This window comes from Pholcus phalangioides, unplaced genomic scaffold (assembly GCF_987345545.1).
Source record: "Pholcus phalangioides strain wild (caught in Gottingen) unplaced genomic scaffold, Ppha-v1.0 ptg000016l_1, whole genome shotgun sequence".
NCBI classification, from domain to species: Eukaryota; Metazoa; Arthropoda; class Arachnida; order Araneae; family Pholcidae; genus Pholcus; species Pholcus phalangioides.
Window position 1 is genome coordinate 1848727 of NW_028301609.1, and position 27704 is coordinate 1876430.

At 40.1% G+C, this 27704-nt stretch overlaps 1 protein-coding gene and 1 non-coding gene across 2 annotated transcripts; both read right to left on the reverse strand.

Annotated features, from left to right (window-relative positions):
- Positions 1-206: 206 nt before the first annotated feature.
- Positions 207-25796, reverse strand: LOC149074862 (proprotein convertase subtilisin/kexin type 6-like). Its single transcript, XM_089245737.1, has 11 exons — positions 25740-25796; positions 24311-24581; positions 21847-21987; positions 18382-18446; positions 11838-11926; positions 9821-9993; positions 8646-8900; positions 8443-8543; positions 5862-6086; positions 2131-2436; positions 207-589 (listed from the first exon to the last, which is right to left on the reverse strand). The coding sequence occupies exons 2-11, from the start codon at positions 24533-24535 to the stop codon at positions 445-447; spliced, it is 1725 nt and encodes a 574-aa protein (XP_089101863.1). The 5' UTR covers positions 24536-24581; positions 25740-25796; the 3' UTR covers positions 207-444.
- LOC149074863 (U6 spliceosomal RNA) lies at positions 6213-6319 on the reverse strand. The gene has a single exon (XR_016194324.1). It is a non-coding gene; the product is annotated as a U6 spliceosomal RNA (small nuclear RNA).
- Positions 25797-27704: the final 1908 nt, after the last annotated feature.

Here is a 27704-nt window from a genome sequence, read left to right on the forward strand (position 1 = left end):
AGTAGCACAACGATATCGCTAAGATATCGTACCGATAGCGATCCGACGTTGGAATGTCGAATGATTATCGAACGTCAGGAAGATGCCGGAAATTTTTACGTGTCTGATATCGAATGGTATAGTAAAAATATATTCGCTCAATAACCACCAAAATATCTTCTTTTTTTTTTTCTAAAATAGTTTTACTCTTATCTTTACAGCATTTCGTTTCGAAGGAGAATATCTTGTTTGAAAGTTCTGTCTTTTTATACCGGTGTTCTACTGGGGTATATGCTTGGGGATGACCATGGGATGCATGAGGGTGACATTCAAGAAGTAGTGGTAGAACATGGCCAGGGCTTGAGTGTTGATGAGCTGATTGATCTCCGTTGCGCGCAACAGCAAGAGTTTATGGACAGTACATCGTCTCGGGGGGGAAGAAAAAACTGAGAAGTTCCTCACTTTTCAAATGAGAGTAAAGAAATGTATATAATGTCTGTGTGAATCTGTGCAAAATCTTGCACAAAACATGAACCATCCAGATAAAGCTGTATCAGTGAGCGAGCAATGAATCTGTCCAACGTGAAATTTTCCATTTTTCCTCAATATCCTAAATAAGAAGCAAAAATTAAGTGTCATTGGATAGGTTCCTTCTTAAAGTCACACGAAAAGAATAAGTTTGCAAACAACCGTGAGACTATTAGTCATCTAAAACAATAGTCCTTCTCTCTCTTGTCGTTTAGAGCAGCGTTTCTCAACCTATGGTCCGCGGACCAGAGGTGGTCCACGACGATGGCATAGGTGGTCCGTAGGCAAACTTGATAATTCAATCTTAACTAGATGGAAAATTATTCAATTGTTGTAAGTGATATTATAGCAATATCCATATGGATTCGCAAATAAAAAAATTAGGCTCATTATACCTCATCAAGGAAAATGTGGGAGATTGCGATCTTCATTACTGGATATCACTAATTTGCAGCCCAAAAATGCAATTTATGGCAAATTTTCTAATTACTGCAAAAAGGGGGTAAAGCGTGGAGAAATATAATGTTGTGCTACAAATCGCTTTCAACAAAAATCTGACAGAAAAATACATTCAAATAACCCGATTAAGGCAGCAAAATCCCCAATTGTAGTTAAAATTGCTAAAAAATTGAGGGGAACCGATACCCGCGCTCCCAATAAATTATTGGAGGCTCTTTAGCTTCCACCAATGCTTAAACTATTTCTTGCATTAATCCTGAATTCTCTCCGATTCCTGGAATTAATTTGTTCATTATTTCTGGAATTATTTGTCTCATTAATTCTGGAAAATTATGTCTTTCATTAGTTCTGGAAAATTATGTCTTTCATTAGTTCTGGAAAATTATGTCTTTCATTAGTTCTGGAATTATTTCTATCATCAATTCTGATTTTCATTCAACTGTAGAATTACTAGTTTCATTAATTCTGAAATTTCAATCGATTCTGGAATTATTTCTTGCATTAATTCTGGATTTTCATCAACTCTGTAATTATTTCCTTCAATTATTTTTAATTCATCATTTCTGATATTTTCATTAAATTCGAGCATTGTTTCTGTCACTAGTCAAAAATTGCGGAATTTTCATCAATTTATGTGTTAATTTACATTTAATTGTTAGTTTAAATTTTTTTGCATGGATATTTCTCAATATTGCTGTATGTTTTGAAATAATGGATGCCGATTCCGTTCCGCCACAAAATATATAAAATCGGGGCAAAGGAGGTCCCAAACACTTTTGGTTCCCCGAAATTGTTGAAATGCACCGAGCCCCGCGTCTATTAAGGGTGGCCCCGCGAAAAAGTACAAAGCAATTGATTATCATGGCGATAAATAAATATCTGAAGTATCACAAAATGCCAGCTGTGCAGGCAGGGCCACAACTAGGAGGGGAGAAGCAGCCGGGTCTGGTACCCCGGGTGCCGGACCAGAGGCGGCACAAATTTCACCCTTTAACCTCTCCTTAAGCATTAAATAGGCGGGGGCGTCAAAATGAGTGTTTGTCGTGGCTGACCAAGCTTCTAGTTGCGGCCCTGTGTGCGGGTACACTTCATTTCTGAATTCCGTTCCCTGCAACAGTTTCGCCTCACGAGCCGTAGAACGTAAGCATAAAGTACTCCATGTACCCCACAATGAATTCCCTGCCGTGGTCCAAAACACGCATCTGCCAGTCGCCTCTGCAAAGCTCGCCCCAGAAATGCAAGCTGGTGAAATTCCACATCTTAAGCCTTCTGGTTACGTTGTCCTTCAATCTTGGCGCCAGTACCTGGGAGACCGTACCAGATGGAGACACCAGCAGCACTTCTAGGTCGCCGCATCGTGGATGGTCGATGGTCAGGGTTGCTACAACAGTTTCCAACACGTCCGTTGCATCACCTCTTGGTTCTTCTACGGTTGTGCTGATGATGGTGAAGCCACGTTTCTGGATTGCTCTGGAAAAAGATTTTGTGAAAAATTTGAAAAATATTCATTCATTTTTTTCTTTACATTATGATAAGTTAGAAAAGAATGTAATCGTGCATAAATTAGGTGACCATACGTTCCCGAGACATTCCTGTAATTTCAGCATTCTCGACTTTTTTCTGTAAAAATGTCCCGTTTTTTTCATGTATTTTAAACGAAGCCAATACTGCCAAAAAAGCCAATGCTTTTATTCTTTATTGAAATCAAAAATTTAAATTATCTTTATAAGTCATAAATTATTATGATAATAATTACGACTATAAATAACAATATTAATCTCAAATATTTGCTTTTTTTAAACATTTTATATTTCGAAGAATTCATTTCAATTCACTGCAATTTGCAGTGGTGCGTCCTTTCCCTCTATTGTTTTCAGTGATTTTAGCAATAGTTGGCGCCTTTTCTTACTTTTGGCATAATTTTTGACGATAATTAGTGATGTCATTTATTTCTCCCGTATTTGGAGAATCCCAATATTTCTTTCTTTTTTTTTTGAAACCGAGCACAACTCCGGTCTATCGTCATGGGCAATTACTATACCTTTTAAATTTTGCCAGAAGTGTGTCTGTGTGGGTACGTAACAGTCTGAGTGCATATCTAGTGTTGTGTGTGAATTTTTAGTGCTGCAATCCATAGTATATATAGAATAGTATAGAACCGAGCACGCCCAGGCTCTGTCGCTTTTGCGATATAAGCTGCTGCAATCCATATTTCAAATTATGAGTGAAGTGATTGAAATGATTGAAATATTTATAACGTTGTATGTCTGTTGTTCTCTGTGGCAAGACGTTTTAACGAGGAGATTTAGCCTGCATTTGCGCTTCGAATTTGGAACCCACAGAAAACCAACTTCAGCTGACCTGTAAAAGGTCGAAAAAAATATCGCCCGAATACGGACAAATTACAGTCGTCCCCGCTGAATCAGATAACTGATAAACTGATAACCCCCCGATCAACGGTTGAAATCCTCCAGCACTGAAATTTCTACCACAGAGACAATGTTAAAGTTCCCCGCTTAATATGATAATTTCGAACAGAAAACCATAATTAGTGATACGGGGTTCCAGTGGGTAGCCATAACCCAGCGGTTCTCAACCGGTGCTCCGCGGCCACTCGAGGAAAAATAAATAAAAAACCAGTAAATTTGAAAAAAATAATTATTAATATTTTTGAACAATAAAAATAAATCAGTAACTTTGATGAATAAATAAAAATAGGACTACGGGCTCCCCCCATAGAAATTATATACCAGAAACGGCTCCGTGGGTCAAAAAAGGCGAGTCATAATGTGGGTCATTTGTGGGTCATAACCCATCAAACCCCCTTTATCATCGCTCTGCTTATTCCTGTAGCAGTAGCGTGCTTTGCAATAACGTTTAATATACTAATAATGAGGGTGAATGTGTCTAAGTTCACCTAATGCCCAAGGGGCTTCGATTTCAATTTTTTTTGACACAAAAAAAAACAGACACAGTCACATTGGTCCCAGACAGTGGATAGAATTCTCAAGGGCTATGCCTAATACAATTTATTGTGATTAAATGCGATTAAATGTGAGTTAATGTGTGAATAGATGCGATTATATTTGGAGATAAATGCGTTTACCAACCAGGATAATAACAACTGCAGTTCAACCGGAAAGAAAGCCAAAGATAGGTCACCCGTAACATACATATTTTTTTGGAAAAAAACGGAATCTTATCAGGACCAATGGTGATATTTACCGTAATATGCATTAGTTTTATTCAAGAACACTGGAATGCAGAATCAATTCGACCTCATGAGCTCTGTACCATTACTTTCTGTTGTCGTCATTATTAAAGCTGTTCATAGACGACCTGGCAACTCAGGTCTGGAGGTCAGGGCATATGCAGATAGTTCTTAAGTCTTTTTAGTTTTAACTTCTGTCTACTATCATATTAAGAAATTTCAGCAAGATGCTGAAATTCAGATTCGGAAAATTTTTCAAATAGTCTTTTTGCCAATTTCTTAGTGTAAGTTGTGATGTTCAACACACCAGAGTCTTTTTTTTAATGTTGACATTCTTGACGAACCAAGGAAGCCCTGTGTATCATCTACTACTACTACTAAACCAGACATGCACCTGTGTATTGTCTGAGAATTATGTTCTGAAATCTTTCGAAAGCTAAATTAGATTCATTCGTCATGCGAACAGCTACACAAAAGCAGCATACAGCAGCACCGGTCTGATGCCTATCTTATAGAGTATGATTTTATTGTGTATTGAAAGGCTTGAATGCTTGTGACTAAGCCTGTTGAGCATGACCGAGGCCACAGTTTCCTAGTGAATGGCGTCATCACACTGACGGGAGAAACTGAACCTCTTATTCACTGAGACACCTAGATATTTTGTGTGTGTTACGGGGTAAATGTTAGTGCCTTGCACAACAATATGAGCATAGTGTGGTAGATGTCTTGTTAATGAACCACATGAATACTGTTATGTCTGTATAGCTCAACACGGGTTCTGACGCACCATCGCTCGTCCAGTCCCACCATTTCCGTAGGTTTGAAAGAGCCTTACTAGGATCCTTATCTGTACAAGATAATCTACGCTATCACCAGCGTAAAGAGCTGTGAAACCCTTAGGGGCAACAGGAAAATCTTTCACGTGGAACTTGTGCAAGATAGGGCCCACTTTTTAGAGCAATTGAAGAACGAATAGGTCTTGAATTTGATATTGAGTCGTTTATCTGTACTCGGAAAGAGCGCGAGTCGAGATAATTGCTCGCAAATTTAATGATGTTAAAATACATTTTCATGCAAATCATCTTAAGCAAAAGCCCTTTATGCCAAACTTTGTCAAATGATTTTTTCAGGTCAAAGAAGGCTACTGCTGCAGTGTCTTTATAAATTTTAGCTTCCTGAATGCGTTCAATAAATCGTAATAACTGGGTAGTGGTCGAGTGCTTACTACGGAAGTCGTATTGTTCTGGACCAATAATGCTGTTATCTATCCTCTATGCTGTTATCTCTAGTAAATTATTTCCAATACGCATTTGCATATCGTTCATGATATCATTTGCAATTTGATAACGCACTAGTCAGTTTTAAATCCTTTCACTGCGAAATTTTTCTTATGTACGATCCCTCAAACAAAGACAAGCATAGAAAAAAATGGGGGAAAAGAAGATTTCGAAGAAGCTTAATTAATGTTGATCCTTCATCAGTTTTCAATGTACAAACCATACTAACGTTGTAAAATGGCAATTGAATTGTTCCCCCTTATAATTGGATATCGTGTGCTTTAATCGATTAAGCGGGGCCGACTGTAGATTCCAATATTCCGTATTTTTCTCGAGGAAATATGGTCAGCCTATGCCTAAATGTTAGTAGGTTCTTGAAAGAATTTCAAAACAGCACTATAATTTACATTGTAGAAGTGTGAGCTATTGATGTCCAAATACGTAGAGGCCTTACGGGCGTCCAAACCATAGCCCTGGCAACTGCAGCAGCTGCGTCGATCGCACCGAAACCGATTTTGTGGTGGTAGTGTCTTCCGACTGCGTTGGTGTACCATCCTCTCTCAGTGGTGGAAGGAGGCATTTCCGACGTTTCCACGATCAAATGCTGCACGTCCCGCCAAGTCAGGCTCGGGCTGAAACAAAGCAAAATATCGTCACTCGAGCTTGCGGTGTAGTGACTGATTATAGTTATAGCATGTATACTGTTACTGTACTGAAAGGCCAGTCGAGGTCCAGGCTCTGTCCCTGGTGGGATGTAAAAAAATGTGGAACGCTTCACGATTTTGCGTGTCATCCTTGCGCAGGGGCTATGCTAATCTTCTCTGTATCGTTCCAATTTTAGCATATGTACTGCCGAAGCGAGTACAAAAAAACTGCCCCACGGGGATTGTTAGTGTACTTGCGCTGTACGATCGTGTGGGCACCGAGCTAGATTCATCGTGAGGAGATCCAGTTTTCAACCACAGTGGTGGTCGACTGAAGCTGGTTTTCCAACTTCGAGGCACGAATGTGAGCCCCGGTCTCTACCATTTCCCAAAAAGTCTCTCCGCAGGGAGCAGGCAGACCTTCAACATAGTAGTTACATGAAAAAAATTCAAGCATTAATCATTTTCACTTCAAAGTATGGAAGACGGATGGCAGTACCGGTAGGACATTAAAAAAAATCACAGCTTTGACGGCATGAATACGTTAGGGTCCACGCATGCACTCAGAACACACATTCCGGTTTGTACCGATTCGTTAGAAATTCCGAAGAGGAATGTGTACGGGATGCATGCACGGTTAAGTGGTAGCCTTATGGCCCGGAATGAATCCGGATATTTTTATGTTTTTACAACTATAAATTTACTTTAGAGGGACTCGTGATAAATTCTGGTGTCGAACTCCGTCACAGTGCTTAGCCGAGAGGCCAGGCTTCAAGATGAAGGAAGTCATGACCAGGGTCATTTTTGAAATTGGAATAACTTAGGACACTATTTCTTCTGTGTATGCCATTAAACATTGAAGTCGGCTGATGCAAAGTTGAAATTTGATGATGCATTCGTCTGGTGGATGCAAAGATGAATTTAGGAAAGAAAATTCAACTGCCCTTGTGGGGAATCGAACACGTCCTGCTCACTCGCTAGGGGAACGCACTAGACTATACAAACGCAACGGATCTCAATCTTTCCTTAGAGCTCGTGTGCACTTTACTCGTGGGTTCAATTCCCCCAAGAGCAGTTGGATTTTCTCTCTTCCCTAAAATTCATCTTCGCTTCAGCCTAGGGTTACCAGATTCGCGGAAACTGAGAAAGGAGGACGCCTTGGCGCACCCTTGATGCAACTCTAAAACAGAAACGCTAAAAAAAAGCAAAAATAAAAAATTCTGGGAATTTCGCCAGCTTTTGGTGAATGCGTGTGGGGGAGAAGACGCAAAAGCACTCAAATCAATGGAGTTTGATCAAAAAAAAATTATTAAGATTCTAGAAAGTTCAAAAGATAATTGAAATTATCCGTCTGGAGTCGGGATTCAACTGAAATAGATCTGAGAAAAATATTCTTAGTGGAAGTTACCTCGTATGTGCAAATGCAAAATTTCTTATTTTAAATGGTTGAATGGTTGAATGTGTGAAGCAAGTCAAAATAAATAAGCAAATACTAATGGCAATAATCGAAAAAATAATTTTGGAAAGAATTTAGTAAAATGGGTAGCACACACACACACACAGCGATTATAAACTATCGTAATTAACCAAGTAGCAAAACGGGCGCACCGCACTCGGCCATCACCTTCTGTAGCAGAAAACCTCCTCGCGAAGTTCGTGACGTCACTGAAGTCGTCCATTTCCATATACTGCAAAAAAGGTAAAGATTTCGCATACGTCGAACAGCTATATCCAATGGCAATAGGTGAAATGGACGACTTCAGTGACGTCAAAGCTTCGCGCGGAGGCTTTCTGCTATAGAAGTTGTTTACTCGACTCTGTCAGGGCAGTGATGTTAATCATAGCATCAGCTAGTACCGACTCTGGCGCATCATGAAACAGCCCTTTTTCGGACAGCCCCCCAAGAGCAGCGAATAACATTGTCCCGCAAAATACGGAACTAAATAAAAGTTGGTTAATATGGCACCACATATTAACCAACCGGGTGACCTGGTTAATATGGTGCGTTTGTGGCTCATGTATCGTTGAGTGCTGATACAAATCCCTGTTGAGAGCATCGGTGAGACCTTGCTGGCATTTTTTGAAAATCACTTCATTGTGGTAGGCCTGAGCTATAGTCGGTTTCAGATAAAGATAAAGACCTTGCTGGCAAAAAATCCATGGCCGTATTTATACAGCGAACTCAAACAATAAATCACCTCTCCCGACACATTAGCCTGGATCCGCTCCTGCCTTATTATATAGCCTAGTGGTAAAAGCATTTTTTGTCTGGGACACCAACAGTTTTTATGGTAAGGTGACGTAAGCCTCAAATGAAAGGCATATTAAGGAACTCAACACTCACTTGGCTTGCAAGACGAGAGCTATGACCCCGCCAGCCAACGGAGCTGCCGCTGATGTACCCTGGAAGTTTTTCCTACACTTTCCATCCTCTTCTGGTACAATCTAGAAACCAGTGGGAAAAGGTTATCTTGATTTCAGTGTCATTTTTGTCATAGTTGAATAGAAAATGAGAAAAGATCTGAATAGTATAGAAGAAGGGCTTACCACGTTGGTCATTTCGGTTTCCGATCGACTTCTCACGAATTCAGCCGATGGTGCTACGTGATAGCCGCCTACGTAAGCGGAGGCCAGCACCGAAGCACAAGCTTCACTGTAATAGCTGCTCGTGCCGTTCCTCGTCAGTGCACCGAAAGTCAACGTGTACGGGCTGGATGCGTATCCGTCTAGGCCGCAATGGTCTCCGTAATGTCCACCGTTCCCGGATGCCCACACGTATATCGCACCTCTGCCGTTGCGGCCCTGGAAATAGAACGGGGATCATCTGGTTAATATGGCGCGTTTGTGGCTGATGTATCTTTGAGTGATGATACAAATCCCCCCTGTTGAGAGCATCGTGAGGCCTCACTGGCAAAATAAAACGTATGCACATGTCCATGGCCGTATTTAGGTGTTTGTAACGTGCGTTGCTGCGCGGTACAGCAAAATCTGAGGAGTTGTTCCTACAAAAAGTGGGTGTGCAAATACGTAAAAAACAAAGTATTTTTTTGTAAACTGCTGGGGACGTAGAATATTTGCTTATCCAGGGGGTTAAGAAACCTCCTAACCAGATCATGGCTTGCCACTCTGTCTCAATGAAGAGACATAAACAGGTAGTCGAAGAAGACCTTGGCTATGCTGGAAAAAAAATGTGCTTGTATGTGTTGTGAATCTAACGTGAAGTAAGTTTCTGTGTAATGTTTGTCCCAGCCCTGCCATCTGCCATCAATTTTTCGAACTACGAGTGAAGTGTGGTGATTGAATCAGCGGAGAGCCTTTTTCAAATGGGAGACCAACTTTCACTCTCTCTCTCCCCCACTGAAATTGAAAAACCACAGATTGTGTCGCCAACGGGGTTCGAACCCGAATCCTCACTATCAGGGTCCACTCTTTACAGAGTCCACAGCATTGCAGTCGAATCCCGTTTTAACGAGTATCGTTATAGCGAAAATCTCGTTTTCACGAACACTTTTCTAATCCCCCAAATAAGTTTACGTAGGAACAATGCAAAAACCTGGAATTCCTTTATAACGAAGTTTCGATATAACAAAGTGATTTCTCCGGTCTCTTGGAGTTCGTTATAACGGGATTCGACTGTAGTCTTTGAATAAAAAATTATAAATCTTTTATTTTATTAGGGTTATGAAAAAAAAGTTATGAAATTTAGAACGTTTTATAATCACCTCAGTAACTCCTTTCTCCAAGGCCATGCGGGCCAACCTCCCTGGGCCATCAACATGCCTCCCATCATCATCGGGACCCCAAGACGCAGTATATATGTCCACGACGTCCAAAGCGTTTATTAAGCCCAGCGCTTCTTGTGCGTCAGTGACGTAATCGCTCAGCATCCGGACACCTTAAGAGAAATATAAATTTTTATACTCTCCCTATTTCGATATTTAAAGGACATGCAAACGTTTATTGGCCATGTCAGTGTTTTACAACGTGTGGTCCGTGAACCCTCCAGTGGTCTGTGAGTCTACTTTGTAAGGTAATGGTCCTCAACCTTTACGACAGAGCAGGCCACTTCATTGGTTCGAAAACGCGTCTGGAACTGAGGCGCGGATCTCCCTTAAGTGCTCTTTAAGTGTGGTACGGACCACTTAAGTGATCTGTAAATATACTGTGAGTCACATGTCACCTGGAGCTGTACCGCGGGACACTCGAATGATCTGCAATGGTGCTACAGATCACTTAAATGTTCTGGAACTGTGTCGCGGTGATCTATAATTATGCTGTGGGTAGCTTAATGTACCTGGAACTGTGTTGCTATCCTATAAGTGATCTGGAACTATGCCACAGGCCCCTCACGTCATCTCTAAATAGGTCGAGGGTCACTTAAGTGATCTGGAGCTGTGTCGCATGTCACTCAAGAGATCTGTAAAATACTCTGCTGATTACTTGAGTGATTTGGTCAATGTGCCGCAAGTCACTTAAATGATCTTTCAATATGCCACGGTCCACGCAAGTGATGTCGAACTGCACCGTGGGTCAAGTAAGTCCGAGGCGTAACTAGGAATCCTGTGTTATTTTGTCGCCCGAACAAATGTGATATTTCACTCCCCACTCCCTCCCCCTAAAAATTGTTGATTTTATAATGGTGTTTCTTGTTCCCACCTAAATTTTGCCACCTGAGGGCCGCCTAGTCAGTTTCACTTTTTTTAGTTCTCTGTGGAAATCTGTTGCTCTGTTCAGGTTTACAAAATTTGTTTCGAGGTGGCACGGGCCACATCAGATGACTCCGAGGGGTTAAATTCGGCCCACGGGTTGAGCGTGTATGTTGTAAGGGGTCTGAGGGATCGTTTTTTCATTTACTGCTATTGCATGACTGACACATTTCAGGCCGTGAAAATTGTAATAATTGTAATCAAATTGTAATCGAAATTACCGGTATATATTGAATTTCGGTAACTGAAATACAGTGTTACTTAACAACATTAATCACAGTTTCAGATTATATTGTTACGAAAATTATGTAAATAGTCATTATTTATCATTTACTATATGTCATCTTTCACTTGTAAATAAACATTAACTCATGTCTCTATAAATCTCGTCAAATTGACGATGAACTTGGCGAATTTAGCGACAGCTCCGATGATTTGGCGACGTCATGACACCAAAGGAAAGGATTTTATCTTGCGAGAATATGGGGGGATCTTCTCTCTTGGAACCTTTCTTCACACCCGCATATAAGTGCCACCGAAACGGAAATGAGAGAAAATAGACAAACAAGAGTTTTAAGGGAGAAGAGAGTTCTCTTACGTACGTTTAGCGTGTTTTAAAATCGCTGCTTGTGAAGGCACGTAAATAGCTGTTCTGTAAAATAAATCTGTGTTGTCCTTTAAATTGGGGGGGGGGGGCGTCGTGCTTTGCTATCTCCAGTGCGAGACATTAACCGGAACATTATTAATCAATTCCGAAAAAATAGCAGCCAAACATAGAGGCCAACAAGTCCACACAGACGCAGACAAGGCAACGCCTTGGCTTCGTCTATGTTGGGAATGTCCTTCACAACAGCAACAAAATTACAATTTTTGCCAAAAAATTGTCATTTTAGAACTCATTTAAATAATTCGCCTTTGGTCCACAGAGGAAAAAAAACTCTGAGGGCTGCCATTGTTTTGAAAAAAAAAGGCATGTGATTGGTTGAATTGGCAACAACTATGACAGAGTTAAAAAAAAGTCGTCCATATTTACCACCGATCCGAGCATTGAACGCAACCCCGATGCCACATAATTCATTATTAGCAACGCCAGAAGTTATAGCGGCGCAGTAGGTTCCGTGACTGTTGTACGAATAAAAAAAAAAAAAACATCATATCACTACAGTATTGAAATGCTTTATTAACAGGACCATCTTAACGCTGGGGGCCCACACAGATGACCCCTTCCAGCACATGGGGTGGGAGGAAGGTCTCATTTTAGATCTAGATTCGATAAATGATAATGATGATTTCAAACAACATATAAGATGGGGTGGATGGTGCTTCAATCTTGCTATAGGAGACCCCCCCCCCCCCCCCAGAACAACCCATTGCTGGAGGATTCATTGTGCTGTTAAGATAGCCCTGGATTAATAGATGCATATTAATGAAAGTTCAAGTAACTTAATATCAATGGGCATGTCAACAGTAGAACCCCGCGCAATGTTTACAGAAATGACTAGAAATAAAAGTTTTTTTTAATGTAAAATATTTCGTTGGAATAGTTATTTTTTTAAGGTGAGCACAAGAAAAACCCTGGTCTACCGTCATTGTGGATAGTTTAATACCGTTTATTCCCTTTCACGGGGTGGGGAGTTCTACAGGATGTATGGGTGAAGTATAAGGGGCCGTTCAAGTATTACGTCATCATCGATGGGGGGGGGGTTTCCGATTTGCTAACAAGGGGGGAGGGGGAGGGTTTGGATAATGCTTACGTCAGCAACCACCCTTTATGAAAATATCAGTTAGGATTCCTGACGGGGGGGGGGTAAGCGTTTTGCTGACTTTTGCTGACAGGGGGGGGGAAGGGGGGTCAAAAATGGCTAAAAATTTGCTTACGTAATACTTGAACGGCCCCTAAGGGTGGATCTACAGATACTCACGGTGTCGTATCAGACACGGCATACATGCTTTAACTTAACACAGGGGTTCTTTACCTTTTTTGTCCCACGGACCCTCCCTCTCCGAAAATCACTTTAAACCCATATATCAAATGTTGTAAACGAAAAACTACGAAGCAGTCATGAAACGAGAAGGTGTTTCTTGTTCGAGACACCTTTGAAATACACAGTAGAACTTGTTTAAAGCAGAATCGCAAAGGGCAGGGTATATTTACAAAGTTGGACATGTTTTTCCACATCGTCAGAATTCAAAATCAAAATCATATTATACTCGCTGCATGCATGTTTATGAATGAAAATCAGGCGAATGAATGAACGCCAGGAGCTCTGCCACCGGACTTATTCCGTTGCCGAGATCTCTTCCAGCCCAGTTTCGTGGCAGAGTCTGGAACAAAGTGTGTGTGCACCTAACAGTCTGCGTGTGTATCTAGTGTTGTGTGTCTGGTTTTTCAGTGCTACCATCTGTACCTCAAATTCTGAGTGAAGTGCAATATTTGTAGCGTTGTAGGCCTGTTGCTCTTTGTGGCGAGACTTTTTTGCAGGGAGATCATTCACGTCTCGAAGTAGGAAACCACAGAAAACCAACTTCAGCCGACCACCACTGTGGCACCGGTTGGGTTTGCACCCGGATCCTCGCGATGCGAGTCCGTTACTATGACCACTCGACCCCCACCGCAGAGACACCCCGGAGAAGTGCCCAGATGGGCCCATGCAGTAAACAAAGTTCATTGATAATTTTTGTCGCACCACGGTCATTTTCTGCACACGAGGGCTAATTAGACCGGGACCTACAATTTATTGCCGATTCCGAACGGCAGGCTTGTTTTTTTTATACTCATCCAGAGGTCATTTAGGCACGCCCCTTCGTGATGCTGAAGGATAGGTTAAATGGTTAAATTTGCGCCCCCCCTTTTGTGATGCGCCCGGGGCACCAGACCCACCTGCGCCCCCCTCCCCCACTAGTTGCAGCCCTGCCTATTGATAATATTATGGCCATTCTAAGATTTAATGGTTTCTCCTTAGAGTGTTGTTACAGCAGCCTTTATCTCTCATCAACCGTTCATCGTAGTGGTATGGTTCTAATTTTAAAAGTTCTCGAAATGTAACCAGAAATCACCTGGTACGAGTTTTGAATATGAAAATACAGTGTACACAAAATAAAAAATGCAAATTTTTATATGATCCGTCCCCTGTCCTTTAACTTCCAATCAGACAGTTGTTGCTCTTTCTCTCCTGAGCCCAACAAACGAATTACATGTTTTTAACTGCATTATTCCCTGAGGTATTTAAATTCAATATCGGAGACAAGTCCGGGCTCAGTAGAATTTCGCGGCCCAATGCAAAAAAAAAATTTTGCGGCGCCTCTAAAAACATTTTATGCATTTGCTCCCCGACTTACAAACTTTTCGAGTTACGAACATAAATCTTGGAGGGGAATTTTTATTTTCAGAGAGAAAGAACGAATTCTATTACGCTCATTTTTTCATTATTTCAGGAATGCGTTGATAGTCTGGATCGTAATTAAACGCGATCTATTGAGAGGGATCGGCATTTAAATTTATTTTACAAAATTCATAAATTATTAATAATAATTAGCGCGTGGTCCAACTGCTGACACTTCATCGTGGCTCGAACCATATTGAACAGACATGAAATTTTGTCATACTTTTAAAGCGCTTCATCATCTCAAATATACGTTGCAATTCGATAACTGATCATTTTTCGAATTTTTTATTGCTGTTTTCGTTTAATTAATGTAAATTAATAGAAGTAAAGGAATCAAGTACTGGAATTCCATGATCCCCGCAAGAGTGGGGCTGACAGGCAGGATGAACATCATGGGCCCTCGAGCCAAGGGATTTTTTGGAGACCCTACCTGAAAAATTCAACTACGTCTCCTTTTTTGAGGCGCCTCTTCTCTTGAGGCTATTCGGGCACGGCCCGCGGGGGGGGGGGGGGGGGGGAGGCATGCATTAAGACGGCACTGCCTAAGGTCCGCACTATGGGTCCTCCTTTTTCAGTTTTGAATCTGGTAACCCTCTCTCTGAAGACCACACAATCCGTATTTTCACTTATTTGTTCGATTATCCATAGGCTGGCTATATTTCATCGACGGAAATACGAGAAATTGGGATTTCAAATACGGAAAAAGTACGGGACATCGCCAATTATCACCAAGAACGACGCCAAAAGTAGACAAAGTTGCCAAATAATGCTGAAATTACGGAAAAATCGCAATGGCGGGCAACAAAGAATTACTGCAAATTGCAGTGGATTAAAATGAATTCCCCGAAATAAAATGTTCCCCAAGACAAATGTGGGAGATTAATGTTGTTATTTATAGTTGTAATTATCATAATATAATTTACGAGTTCAAAAATGATTTCATTCTTTGACTTTAATGAAGAATAAAAATCCAAGTAGGCGTCATGTAAGAAACAGGAAAAACCGGGACGGCCAGAAAAAAAAAGAAAAAGAAAAAAGAAATACGGGACGTATGGTCACAGTAATCATACATATTGTCCGAATTTTTTGGGGAAAGAAATAATTATTTTCTCTACATCACAAAAAATCGATTATTGAAAAGTACGAATTTTGTTACCGAAATTTTCGTCTCATAAAAAATTGTATGCAAAAAAAATAGCAAACACTCTCTCTCTCTCTCTCTCTATTTTTTTCATCATTGCATGAGTTGCCTGAAATTTCGAGATTAGATGGCAGCACCAACAGTATATAAATCAAGCTTCAGAATCTCTGTTGTCTGCTTCTCTCCAGGTTCCTTGTTTTAGACGTCTCCTTGTGTCCTGAAAAAATTACTGAACTGGAAGTTCAAACTGCCAGTTCTGTTTGTGAGCGGAGCTTGTAGGGAACCGACTTCTTGTCTGTCGTCTTCTCATTAAGAGGCTCTTTGTTTTGGACGTCTCCTTATCCTCTAATAAAATAACCGAACTTTCAGTTTAAATTTCCAGTTCAGTTCATGAGCTTTGTTTATAAGGAACTAGGCGGAATAAACAATATAGTTTTTTTTCCTTTCAACTTCATCATCACCAAATGAGTCACTTTTAAATTTGAAATTAGATGGCAGCACCTACCATATGCAATTCTTTATCAATTAAATTTATGATTGCGCCTTTTGCGATACGAAAACTGGAATAATATATTATATATACTGTGGAATAATTTTTTTCGTTAATGCTGAAAAATTTCTTTCATCAATTCTTGAATTTTCCTTCATTAATTCTGGAATTATTTCCTTTTTTATTAGTAAGTAAAAGATTCTGGAGTAATTGCTTTCATCAATTCTGGATTTGTTTCTTTCATTAATGATGAAATTATTTCTTTCATTGATTCTGAAATTATATCTCATTAATTCTGGAATTATCTCTTTTATTAATTTTGGAATTGTCTCTTTTATTAATTTTGGAATTATCACTTTTTCATTAGTGCTGAAATTATTTCTTTCATTGATTCTGAAATTATTTCTTTCATTGATTCTGAAATTATTTCTTTCATTGATTCTGAAATTATATCTCATTAATTCTAGAATTATCTCTTTCATTAATTTTGGAATTATCACTTATTTCATCAATGCTGACATTATTTCTTTCATTAATTCTACAATTTTTTTCTTTCATTAATTTTTGGAATTATGACTTTCATTAATTTTTGGAATTATGACTTTCATCAATCTGAAATGATCTTTCATTAATGCTGGATCGGAATTATCACTTTCATCAATCTGAAATTACCTTTCATTAATGCTGGATCGGAATTATCACTTTCAATTATTTTGGAATTATCACTTTCAATTATTTTGGAATTATCACTTTCAATTATTTTGGAATTATCACTTTCAATTATTTTGGAATTATCACTTTCAATTATTTTGGAATTATCACTTTCAATTATTTTGGAATTATCACTTTCAATTATTTTGGAATTATCACTTCATTAATGCTGAAATTACCTCTTCCATCGATTTTGGAATTATCTCTTCCATTAATTCTAGAATTTTTCTTTCATTAATTTTGGAAAAAATTCAGTGTTTCCCCCTGAGAGTCATCAAAAAGAATTCTGTGGCATTTTTCTAAGTGTTTGCACACACATCTTTTTTGAAAGCAGCTGAGAGAGGATTTTGCATCCCAACTCCATCTCGACATAACACTTTCTCCAACATAGGAAAGTTAACAAGAATGTTGACCTCTACTCTTTTTTTTCTATATTGGCAATATTTCAGTAGCATCCATGATGGTCACTTAACAATCTCGAATGAAAATGTCTGTTTCATTCATATGGTGAAAAATATCTGCCAGGTAAGTCAAATCGTGGATAAAATCTTTTTTTGCTGAAATGCTCCAAGAATGGGTTATTTCTTTCTTCCAGAAAAAGTGAAACTTGATTCCTCAATTCGAACGAGCGTTTCACAACTTTCCCTCTTGAAATCCACCGTACTTCAGTATGGTAAAGAAGCACGTACATTCATCTCCATTCTACATTTAAAGCATTCTGCTCCTATTTCTTGACAAAATCTGTTAAAAATCGATGATTGACCTGCCTCTGATAAAGTTGATAACTTTTATGGCTATTGACAAAATTTCTTCCATAGTTGGTTGATGAGTCTTTGTTGGCTGTGCAAAAAGTAATTAGTGACAATGACTCGAGGAGCTTCTTTTTTTTCTTTGATTACCAAGCATCGCAGGAGCTCCATCAGTGCAAATTGAATGAGGTTCTTCTTTGGAATCAAAATTTTTGTAGTTTTCGAAAAATGCTCCCAAAATAAGAATTCTACATATACAGTATATATATATATATATATATGAGGGGATTTTTTTTTGTAAATGAAATAGATATGCCCATTATATAAACACATCGGCTTTTTTCCATGGTAATTTTTTTAATGCATATTTTCTCATTTTTTGTACATCTTTCGGAATTTTGACTTTTTCAAAACTTATAGTGTATATTTTGGGGTGTTTAATGCATATTTTGGAATTTTCAGTGCATATTTGTCATTTTAAGTGCACATTTTGGTATTTTAAGTGCACATTTTGGTATTTTAAGTGCTTATTTTTGCATTATCAAGTGCTTATTTTCGCATTATCAAGTGCTTATTTTTGCATTATTAAGTGCTTATTTTTGCATTATCAAGTGCTTATTTTTGCGTTATTAAGTGTATATTTTTTCATTATCAAGTGTATATTTTTGCATTTTTAAGTGCATATTTGCATATTTTTAGAGCATATTTTACCCCCTTTTTTAGTGCATACAATCCGGGCTCTATTTTTTTATTATAATATCATGTATTTCAATTATGTGTCGCATAAGGTTATTTTGTGTCCATGACAATCTCAAAAATGCATATATATGCTATTGCTACGTAAGCTAATGCCTCGCTTATAGCATACACGTCGATTATTACAAACACTTCTCGAATCACCTGGGGGCTATGTTATAACTGAACTGCACTGTATTCACATCTAACATCAGAGAGGAACGAAGTGACGCTTGTGGTTTCCCTTTCAAGCACGCTCACAAGTACTGTGATCAAAGTTCCCCTATTGTACCATTATTCTATAATAATCTAAATCATTTCAATTTTCATACTATTTTCAATGTTGAAATATAACCCACACATACCTATTCTGAGGAATTCGGACAAGCTCGTCGTCCAGATCGACGAAGTCGCCGCTCACCATTGGATCCTGTGTAGAAAAAAAAAGATCGGTACTTATTCAATAAAAACAATATAATACGGTGCATTCAATAATAGATAAATAAATGTATTTTGCATTTATTTCTTGAATACAGACACAATTCTTCGATCGCTGTTGGTATTACATCGAAACCTTCAATCTGGAACAGTGGCGTCGGAGCCGGGGAGTGCTATGAGCACCCACGGAAATTTGTGGTTCGTGTCTGAGCAATCTCAAAACTGATTCCGAAATCGAAATTTCCAATATCAGACGAGCACCCGCACATTCACAACACGTTCCTCTGAGACCTTTTGGTGTTACTCACATGCTTACACTCATTATCTTGGACCTAGATCCGGCATCTTCAACCCGTTGTTCGGAAGCACCATGGTGCTCATTGAAGCACCGAGAGTGCTCGACACTCGAGTCCGATTTGGTGCTCGCGAGCACTTGATCAACATTAAAATCAAACACATTGTACAAATTGCATTCAAGGATAGAAAACATCCTGCATTCCATGCATTCCTATGTCGAACTTATCGTAAGGGTGCTCTTCTTTTGGTGATGGGTAAAGGCAGTGCTCGCGACTAGACGAAGGTTGAAGACCTCTGACCTAGATAATGTGTATGCATGGGAGTGACCTAGAGAGCAAGAAACCAAAGAAACCACACATCAGTGAGCGACCAAAAAGATTGACTTCTTAGGCACACACATTGTCTGGGTCATTCTTTGGATCACTCACTAACCTGGTCCCACTCACTCTCTGCGTCTCTCTTTCAACCACGCATTGACCTGGAACTAGGGCCGTCTTAAGAGCATCGTAGCCCCCCCCCCCTCCCCGGGACGAGTGATTTTTCTGAAGCCTTAGAAATACCTCCTCCTCCTTCTCTCTTCCTTTCGAAGGCAATTTACTACCTAGTGAGTTGTTGTGCGCTAACAGTCTGAGTGTGCGTATCTAGTGTTGTGTCTGATTCTTTAGTGCTGCCATCTATATTTTAGAAGTAACTTGAATGAAGTGTAGTGATTGAATATTTGTACTGTTTGTTAGCCTGGTGCTCTCTGTGGTGAGACTTTTTAGCGGGGAGATCGGCTCGCATTCACGCCTCGAAGTTGGGAACCACAGTAAACCAACTTCAGCCGACCACTACTGTGGTGACGGTAAGGTTCGAACCTGGCGATGTGAGTCCGTCACTTTGACTACTCGACCACCAATAGCGGCAGAAATACCCCCTCCCCTATGAATGAAATATTTGCCTACACCAATTTACATATTTGCTGTCAAAAATTGCACAAATCTCGTTTTCTTGAATAACGTCTTCATTCGACCCTGGTGTGCCCCATGTGTTAAGACCTCACTGCCTGGGACCTTGCTCCCTTTAGGTCACTGACTGACTTGATCTCTGACTATCTCTGGGCTACTTTTTCAATCACTCACTGATCTAGCCACTGGCTATTTAGATCTTTCGGTCACTCACGTGCTTTCACAATGGTAGGTATTGGTCATTCACATGATTACACGCGCGCGCGCGCACACACCAAGTCACTCTTGCTCTGTAGGTCGCTCCAATGCACATACATTCTACAATGCGACTCTTTTGAGCAGTCACTAATCTGGCTACTTACCCCCTAAATCACTCACTGACCTGGCACTTCGCACTCTTTTGGTTACTCACTGACTTGACCTCTCTCTGTCTGGGCCAGTGGTGTGGGAAGTAGGGTGCTGTGGGTGCTCGAGCACCCATGGAACTTTGTGAATGGGTCCGAGTACCTCCAGAAGTGAATCAGAAATCAAAATTTTTGACATGAAACTCAAAAGACGAGCACTCTCTCTCTCTCTCACGGTATTGAAACACTTCCGACACCCCTGATCTGGTCCTCATATACCCACGACTCTCTTGCCCAAATAGTCGCGTACCCGAGCTACCTTACCCTTGACACCCTCGGCATGGGCCCAACGTCCTGCAGCACGGCCTCTAGGTTGTGATCTTTGGTGGTCCCCAGGCGAGACTTTTCGCGGGAAAATGAGGGAATATATAGAGTGAAAAAAAACAAAACTAAGAATCGTCCAGGGGGTCCCAGGATACAATCCTGTCGGCCCCATGACCCTTGGGTCCATTTTCTTGGTAATAATTTACGCGTGACTCTATTACGCATTTATGGTTTGGTTGATTGTGGGTTACACGAATTTCGTCGCCCTTCTCCCATTCTAATCTAAATTTCTTGACTCACCACTCTTTCTGACTGACCACTCTTTTCTCGAATTCGCCCCCCCCCCGCTGTGCTATAAACCGCTGGGCCTCAACCCCCCCCCCCTTTCACTCCTGCAAGAACACTGTTAAAGTCACTCACATGCATGCACACTGTTTTGGTCACACATGCTTGCACGCTCTCTAGGTCAGTGGTTCTCAACCTCTGGAAGCCCGCGGCCCGGTTGATTTCTTTTTCGTGAATGTAAGGCCTAGTCATACACATGACTGATGAGCAACAAGCAGAGCAAAATAAAAAAAATGAATCGCTCTCGCAAACTATTGCGAGACTAGTTGCGAAACTGTTCGGTGACTACGTAACCGAACATGCACCTCGTACACATTCCTCTACGGAATTTCTAACGAACGGCACATGCCGGAGAATGTGTGTTCTGAGTGTATGCTTGACCCTGACGTATTTATGTTGTCGAGTTTCGCTTGCTTTCGTGTTCATGCTGCCATCTGGATTCCATTTTCTGGAGTAAAGAATGGAAATACTTGAATTTTCATGTTTTGTTTGTATCGTGTTGTAGGCCTGCCTGCTCTCTGCTGAGAGACAAATGGAAGACAGCGGAAAACCAGCTTCAGCCGATCACCGCTGCGCCGTCAACGGGGTTCGAACCGGGTCCTCAGGACGAGAGTCCAGCACGATCCCCACACGACTGCACAGCTGTGCAACAGTTTGACTGCTGTCAGAGCCGGTACCGGGCCGTGGTTCTGAAACACTGCGCTAGGTCACCCACTGACCTGGTCCCTCCCTCTGCAGGTCACTCGTTTGGTCATTCACATGCTTGCTCACGCTCCAACTCACTCTTTTGCTCGCTCACGTGCTTACAAACTCTCTAGGTCACTCTTTATTGATAGAATCTCTTGCTCATGATAGAATTGAATTACCTTTTGGATGAGACAATATGCTAGGGAAAAAAAACAGCATGTATAGACCCAAAAGTGGAAAAAGGAGAAGCCGTGGTTCCTTTTCCCAATTTTGGGTCTACACACGTTGTTTCTTCCTTAGTATATAGTACCTTGATGTCTGGTACTGCGGAGATGGATTTACTGCGGGTTATACAAATTTCGCCACACTTTTCCCCCTCCACTAATTTTCTACCCTTGATATTACTTAATACAAAGAAAATGCAATTCATTAAGAAATAACAACTTACGAAATTATCGGTCACTTCAGGGTTGATCTCGCAAACGCCATCATCGAGCACGGATATGCGAATGCCACGTCCACTTATCCCAGCTTTCCACACGGGAGCCACGTTGATGTGATTTACGGATCCCGATCCTGTTTCGCCATGCTTTATAAAACACACATGCATAATTAATTAAAAACAAATTAATTAATTTCATGTTGCTTTTATAGTAAAAGGATTAGACTTGGGCAAATGTGAAGGATGGTGGCAGCTAAAACTGTTTAAAAGCAGTATAGTCTGAAAATTCTCTCGATTTTTATAGATACGACAAGCAAAATGTATCTGTGGCCGGGATTACACTATAAAAGTGTTGTAAAAGTGTTTTTATAGAACTTGAAAAATACAACCGATTTTTCAAGTTTTATAAAAGAAATTTTCTAAAACATTTAAAGCGTAATCCTGGTTTAACCATAGGTATAGATATGAAGGGCTGGCGGATAATGAAAGCCGGGGCAGAAGATGATGATGATGACTGGCGTACGCAAAGGGGGAGTGGTTGGTATGGGATTCCAAACCCCCCCCCCCACCTTCAGCGGGGATTATAGTGCTATTTTACAGGAAAATAATTTAACCCCCCCCGACTTGGGAAAACCCTGCGTACGCCAGTTATGATGATGATGACACCAATCTATAGACAGTGGATCCCACTTATAATGTTTTCAAAAAATTGGCATGAAAAAATGTTGTAAGCGGGAAAACGCTTTACACGGAAAATCTTGATGATAATTAAGATGATGATGATATTTTTTAAGAGTTGAGACCAGTAAAATACGTTGTACTAAGCGAAAGCCGTTATAACGTTATAAGCGAGATCGACTGTACACAAAATAACATGTCCTGACTGATTCACTGTCTGAGCGATTCATCATCGCCGAGCCGGAACCGCTGAAGCTATAAATATGAAATTTGGTTAGTGGTTTCATTTCATGATGTAAATCTCACCAAGAAGGGGGTTTTCCATAAGGGAGGTTCAAAGATTATATATGATACTTAAACCCGACCTGTCGAATATGATTCACCATGGAGAATGTAGAGAAATCGCATGCCGAGGAGAAACCGCTGGAGCTATAAATATGAAATTTGGTCCGTATTTTTATTTTGTAATGTAAAGACTCACTGAGGAGGGATTTTTCAGAATTCAACTCCCAAGGGGAGTCATGAAGTGTTCGAATGTTATATGGAGAGGAATCATCGAAGAGCAATTTTCAGATTACCAAATATACGCGAGCGAATCCGCTGGTTAGGGGCCGTTCAAGTATTACGTCATCATCGATGAGGGGGAGGGGGTTTCCGATTTGCTGACTTTTGATGACAAGGGGGGGGAGGGGGATTTGGATAATGCTTACGTCATCAACCACCCTTTATGAAAATATGAGTTAGGATTCAGAGGGGCAGAGCTGATGACGAAATTTTGTTGACGGGGGGGGGGGATCAGCGTTTTGCTGACTTTTGCTGACAAGGGGGGGAGAGGGGGGTCAAAAATGGCTTACGTAATACTTGAACGGCCCCTTACAGCTAGTTCATGTATGCTTAAAGTCCTAGCGTCCGGCCCCTCGGGGCATACGCTGCAAGTTCATGTATATGTATAGCTAGTTCATGTATATGCATATACCATTGATGAGTTCACTCGTCATCGACGCTGGAAGGCATTGTCTCTCCCCCCCCCCCCCTATGCCCGTTCATAGGTCTCGGATGAGGCCCCACTCCCTCTCTAGACTGAAGTTTCTGATGTCGAAGGCTTTCACGGCAGGACCGTCATTTCAACTTTTTCCAGGGGGGGGGGGGGAAGCACATGTACTCAATGTATATATAAATGTATATACTGTATATGTATATATATATATATATATATATATATATACACCATTTTAGTCTATTTTCAAAAGCCAGGCCCCCCCCCCCCCTGCCCTCTTAAATGACGGGCCTGTTTCACGGGCATCAATTCATTGATTGTCATGTACCAGCTCTGGTGTCCTTTTCCTTGTGGACAATGGGTGCAGATAAATTGTAGAATCTTCAACCTTTTTTGACGTAAAAACGTCTTCAAATTTGATACTAGTTGTGGGGAGCCAATCGCTGCGCAAATTGAGAGACAGTCTCTGTCTAAGTAATTTCAGACTTCATCAACTCGGCTAAAAATAGACATAGAACCACCATCTGGGTCTTGTTTTAAAGAAGAAATATGAAAAAATATTCCACACACACACAGTATCACTCCCGAAATTCTTGGCATCAGGATGTCTTGAACTGCGTGCACGCAAAGTAAACCCTGTTGGGTAGAGGGTGAGTTTTGAACATATTTTGAGCATTTTTTTAAAGTGAAACTATACTTTTACAGCGAACGGTGGATGAGATAAAGATCGCATTAAAACTTACAGGACACCCTGTATAACAATAAATAAAGGTAAAAGGTAAATATTTTACTCACCAGATACCATTGTTCGGAGTAAAGTGGATCATTGAAACGGAGTCCTTCGTCAAGGGAACTTGTATGAAAATGTTCCGACATGGGTTTTGCTTCCAGATGAGACACTTTGATCAAGTATTTCCTTAGTGAGTCCACGAGAGTCTCACTTCGGCAATATTTCCCATTCGAGCAGAATATCATCGTATTTAAAACTACATGAAGTAAAATCGTACATCGAAAGTTCATGTTTCCATGTCATAAAATATGGCTGTGATGGTGGGTATCTGTTTACCTATTAAAAAACAAAGAGAAGAGAAATTTGGAGTCACATCAGACATGATCTATCTCCAGAAGAGCATTTATCGAAAATCTCTTGATAACCCCCTTCTCCAAAGTCTTCCAATGTTCCTCCATGATTACACACTCTTTTGGTCACGCCAATGCTTGCACACGCTCTAAGCAGAATCGGAAAACTCTCTAAGCCTAAGTCACTCACAGACATGTTCCCCCTTTCTCTCAGATCTCTCTCTGTTCCCTTCTCTTAAAACCGCCCTGGTCTACAGGCCACTCAGTCCCTGTAAATACGCCTTTGCTGACACACTCTCTCTGTCCATTGCTCACTAGGCCACTCTATTGGTCACTCAGTTACCTGGATACTTGCTCTCGAGGTCAAACACTTTTGGTCATTCACATGCTTGCAAAGTGTTTTGATCATTCACATGCGTGCAAAGTGTTTTGATGACTCACATGCTTGCAAACTGTTCTGGTCACTCACAGGCTTGCACATTATTTTGGTCATAAACTCTCTAGGTTTTCACTCTTTTGGCCGCCCACAGACCTTCTAACGTCTAACCTTTTGCTGTCTAGGTTACTCTTTCGGTCACTTACATGCTTGCAAATCCTCCAAGAGACTCGTTTGTTTACTCACTGACCTAGTTCCTCGTTCTCTAGCAGGTGCGGATTTATCGTTTTACAGCTTGTGGTCAACTCAAAACTTGCCGCCCTTCAGAATTTTCCGCTCTAAGCTATATCCCGCTAATTACGGACTATAGCTTAGAGAGGAACCACCATAAACCCCCCCCCCCCCATCTGATTTCCCCTCAATAAAGACTTCTCATTAGATCAAGAGCAGTAACTACGCTGGAAAATGACAGGAAAATATACCGAATCTAAATATATAATTTTCCCCTCTAAAGCACAATTATTTCCGGTATTATATATATTTTTTCCGAAAATGCAATATTATTTTTATTTCATTAATTAAATACTGTAATGCATTTTTACTAGTTCATAATAAGGGGGGGGGGAAATTGAAGAGAGCAATAAAATTAACTTTGGTTCATGTTCCATAAATTCTTCAACAGACTCGATGTGGTTTGAATCAATATTTATGAACTTGTCGAAGCTAATAATGTAATAAATTCTAAATGAAAATTCCCGTTGTGCTTACCTCTTGATACTAAAACGGTCGTTGGAGCGATTTCCGTGAGTGAAGCTTTTCTTTCTGGTGTGGTGTATATCTCACGAAAAAACAAAGCGGATGCCGTACCGAAGCATCGCGTAAACGTTGCTTCCGCTTATCTGGATCAATTCGCGGAAATGCCGCATAACAGAAAATGCTACGCTGCAGCTATACAGTGTGTCCTGTAAGTGCTAATGCGGCCTTTACCTCATCAACTGTCCGTCGCAAACGTGTAGTTTCAATTTGAAGAAATGCTCAAAAAAAGTTCAAAAATTACCCTGCGCCAGTTATGAGAGTGAAGATATAGTGCGTAAAATAAAATAGGAAAATCTAAATTTTCATACGGTCTTCTTGTCCTCTAACTTCCAATTAGTAGAAAGTTGTTGCCCGGTGTCTCATGAGGCTAACAACAAAAATTCCAAATTTCTAAGTTCAATATTAGTATTCGGATTAAAAAATCGGACAAAAGTTGGGAAAGAACAGCATAAATGAGGGAAAGAAGCGTTGCCCGTTTAGTTTTTGCCCGATTAAGTACTTGAAACGTTTAGTTGCCCGATTTTTGAGTTCAAATATTTCCAGCGAACATTGCACTTGGAAACGTGGAATTTTTTTCTGTTGGCCTCTGGGGATACACGGCAACAGCTTTCTAATCGGAAGTTAGAGGACAGGCGGGACCTCATAAAAATTTAGATTTCTTGTTGTATGACACATTCTATTTTCACTATCAAAACTGGTACAGAGTAATTTTCGAACGCCTTTCGAGCATTACTTTTAAATTGGAATCATACTTTTACCACGAATGGTTAATGAGATAAAGGCCGCATTAACGCTTACAGGACACCCTGTATAGTATCTGATTGCATCTGATTATATTTTTTTCATATTTGAAAGGCCTTGAAAACATCAACATCGGTTATACCAATAAAATTTCACATTATCTTAAGTGTCGTTATAACCGAGTTTGACTGTTCTTCGAGTTCTTAAAAACAGAAATCGCATTAGGGATGTTATTTCAAGTTTTTATTTTTAGAGCTATATCTAAATGGTCCAAAGAATAATCTATAATTGAGTGGATTAAAATTTGGAAAATTCGTAGACGCTGGCCTTCAGAACGTAATTGAGAAAAATCAGTGGAACTTTTTCCCCCAACAACGAAATTTTGAAACTGCTGAGCTCAATCTTCGTAATTATTGTACTTTTGTTTTCAATGTTAATCCTAAAATCTAAAATAAAAATTATCGTAAATCAATCACTTAAGAGGAATTTTAGGAAACCCCAAGAGAAGAAAATCACGAATATAACAATTTTCATGTATGCATATCTGTTAATGTATGTCTTCTTAAATTTTTTATTTTTTAATTTGAAATTAAAAAAAAAAACTGAAGATTTTAGGGTTCCGAAAATCCTCATTTGCGTGAAGAGAAACCACTGCATTCGACTAAAGTTACTGCATGGGCTGCGGTATGCGCCACGTGTGGTTTACAAATTGTTCCAAAATTGTAACGTATAACGTTCAGTAGTAATCGTTTCTCGCACGAAGAAGGGGCCGATAATGCCTCTGTCGCATACCGCAGCCCATGCAGTAACTTTAGGCGAATGCAGTGGTTTCTCTTCACACAAATGAGGATTTTTCGGAACCCCAAAATCTCCAGTCTTTTTTTTTTTTAAATTTTAAAAATTTTTTTAAAAAAACTAAATTTTTGAAATTTCTGTACAACATTCTTACAGTTTTGCTAATAAACGTACCGTTTACCGCATAATTCTATTGATCTTTGTTGTAGAGATATTTAATTTTGAAATAAGGGCTTATTCGCTGATCACCCTTTATATGTACAATAGTTTATGCCTTTGTAATGGTTTGCCACTTTTTCAATACTATCAGTAAGGAGGCTTTTTGAATAGACGTCATAATCATCACCAGCATCGCTTTGAGAGTCAGGAAAATGGTGATCC

What these genes read in the sequence shown, in the direction of transcription:
- LOC149074862 (XM_089245737.1), bottom strand. Translation starts at nt 24,535, where the DNA reads ATGAACTTTCGATGTACGATTTTACTTCATGTAGTTTTAAATACGATG. An exon ending in GTCCGAATTCCTCAGAATAG is followed by an intron (nt 11,927 to 18,381) that starts GTATGTGTGGGT and finishes TTCGTACAACAG; the next exon opens with TCACGGAACCTACTGCGCCG. An exon ending in GTTCAATGCTCGGATCGGTG is followed by an intron (nt 9,994 to 11,837) that starts GTAAATATGGAC and finishes ATTTCTCTTAAG; the next exon opens with GTGTCCGGATGCTGAGCGAT.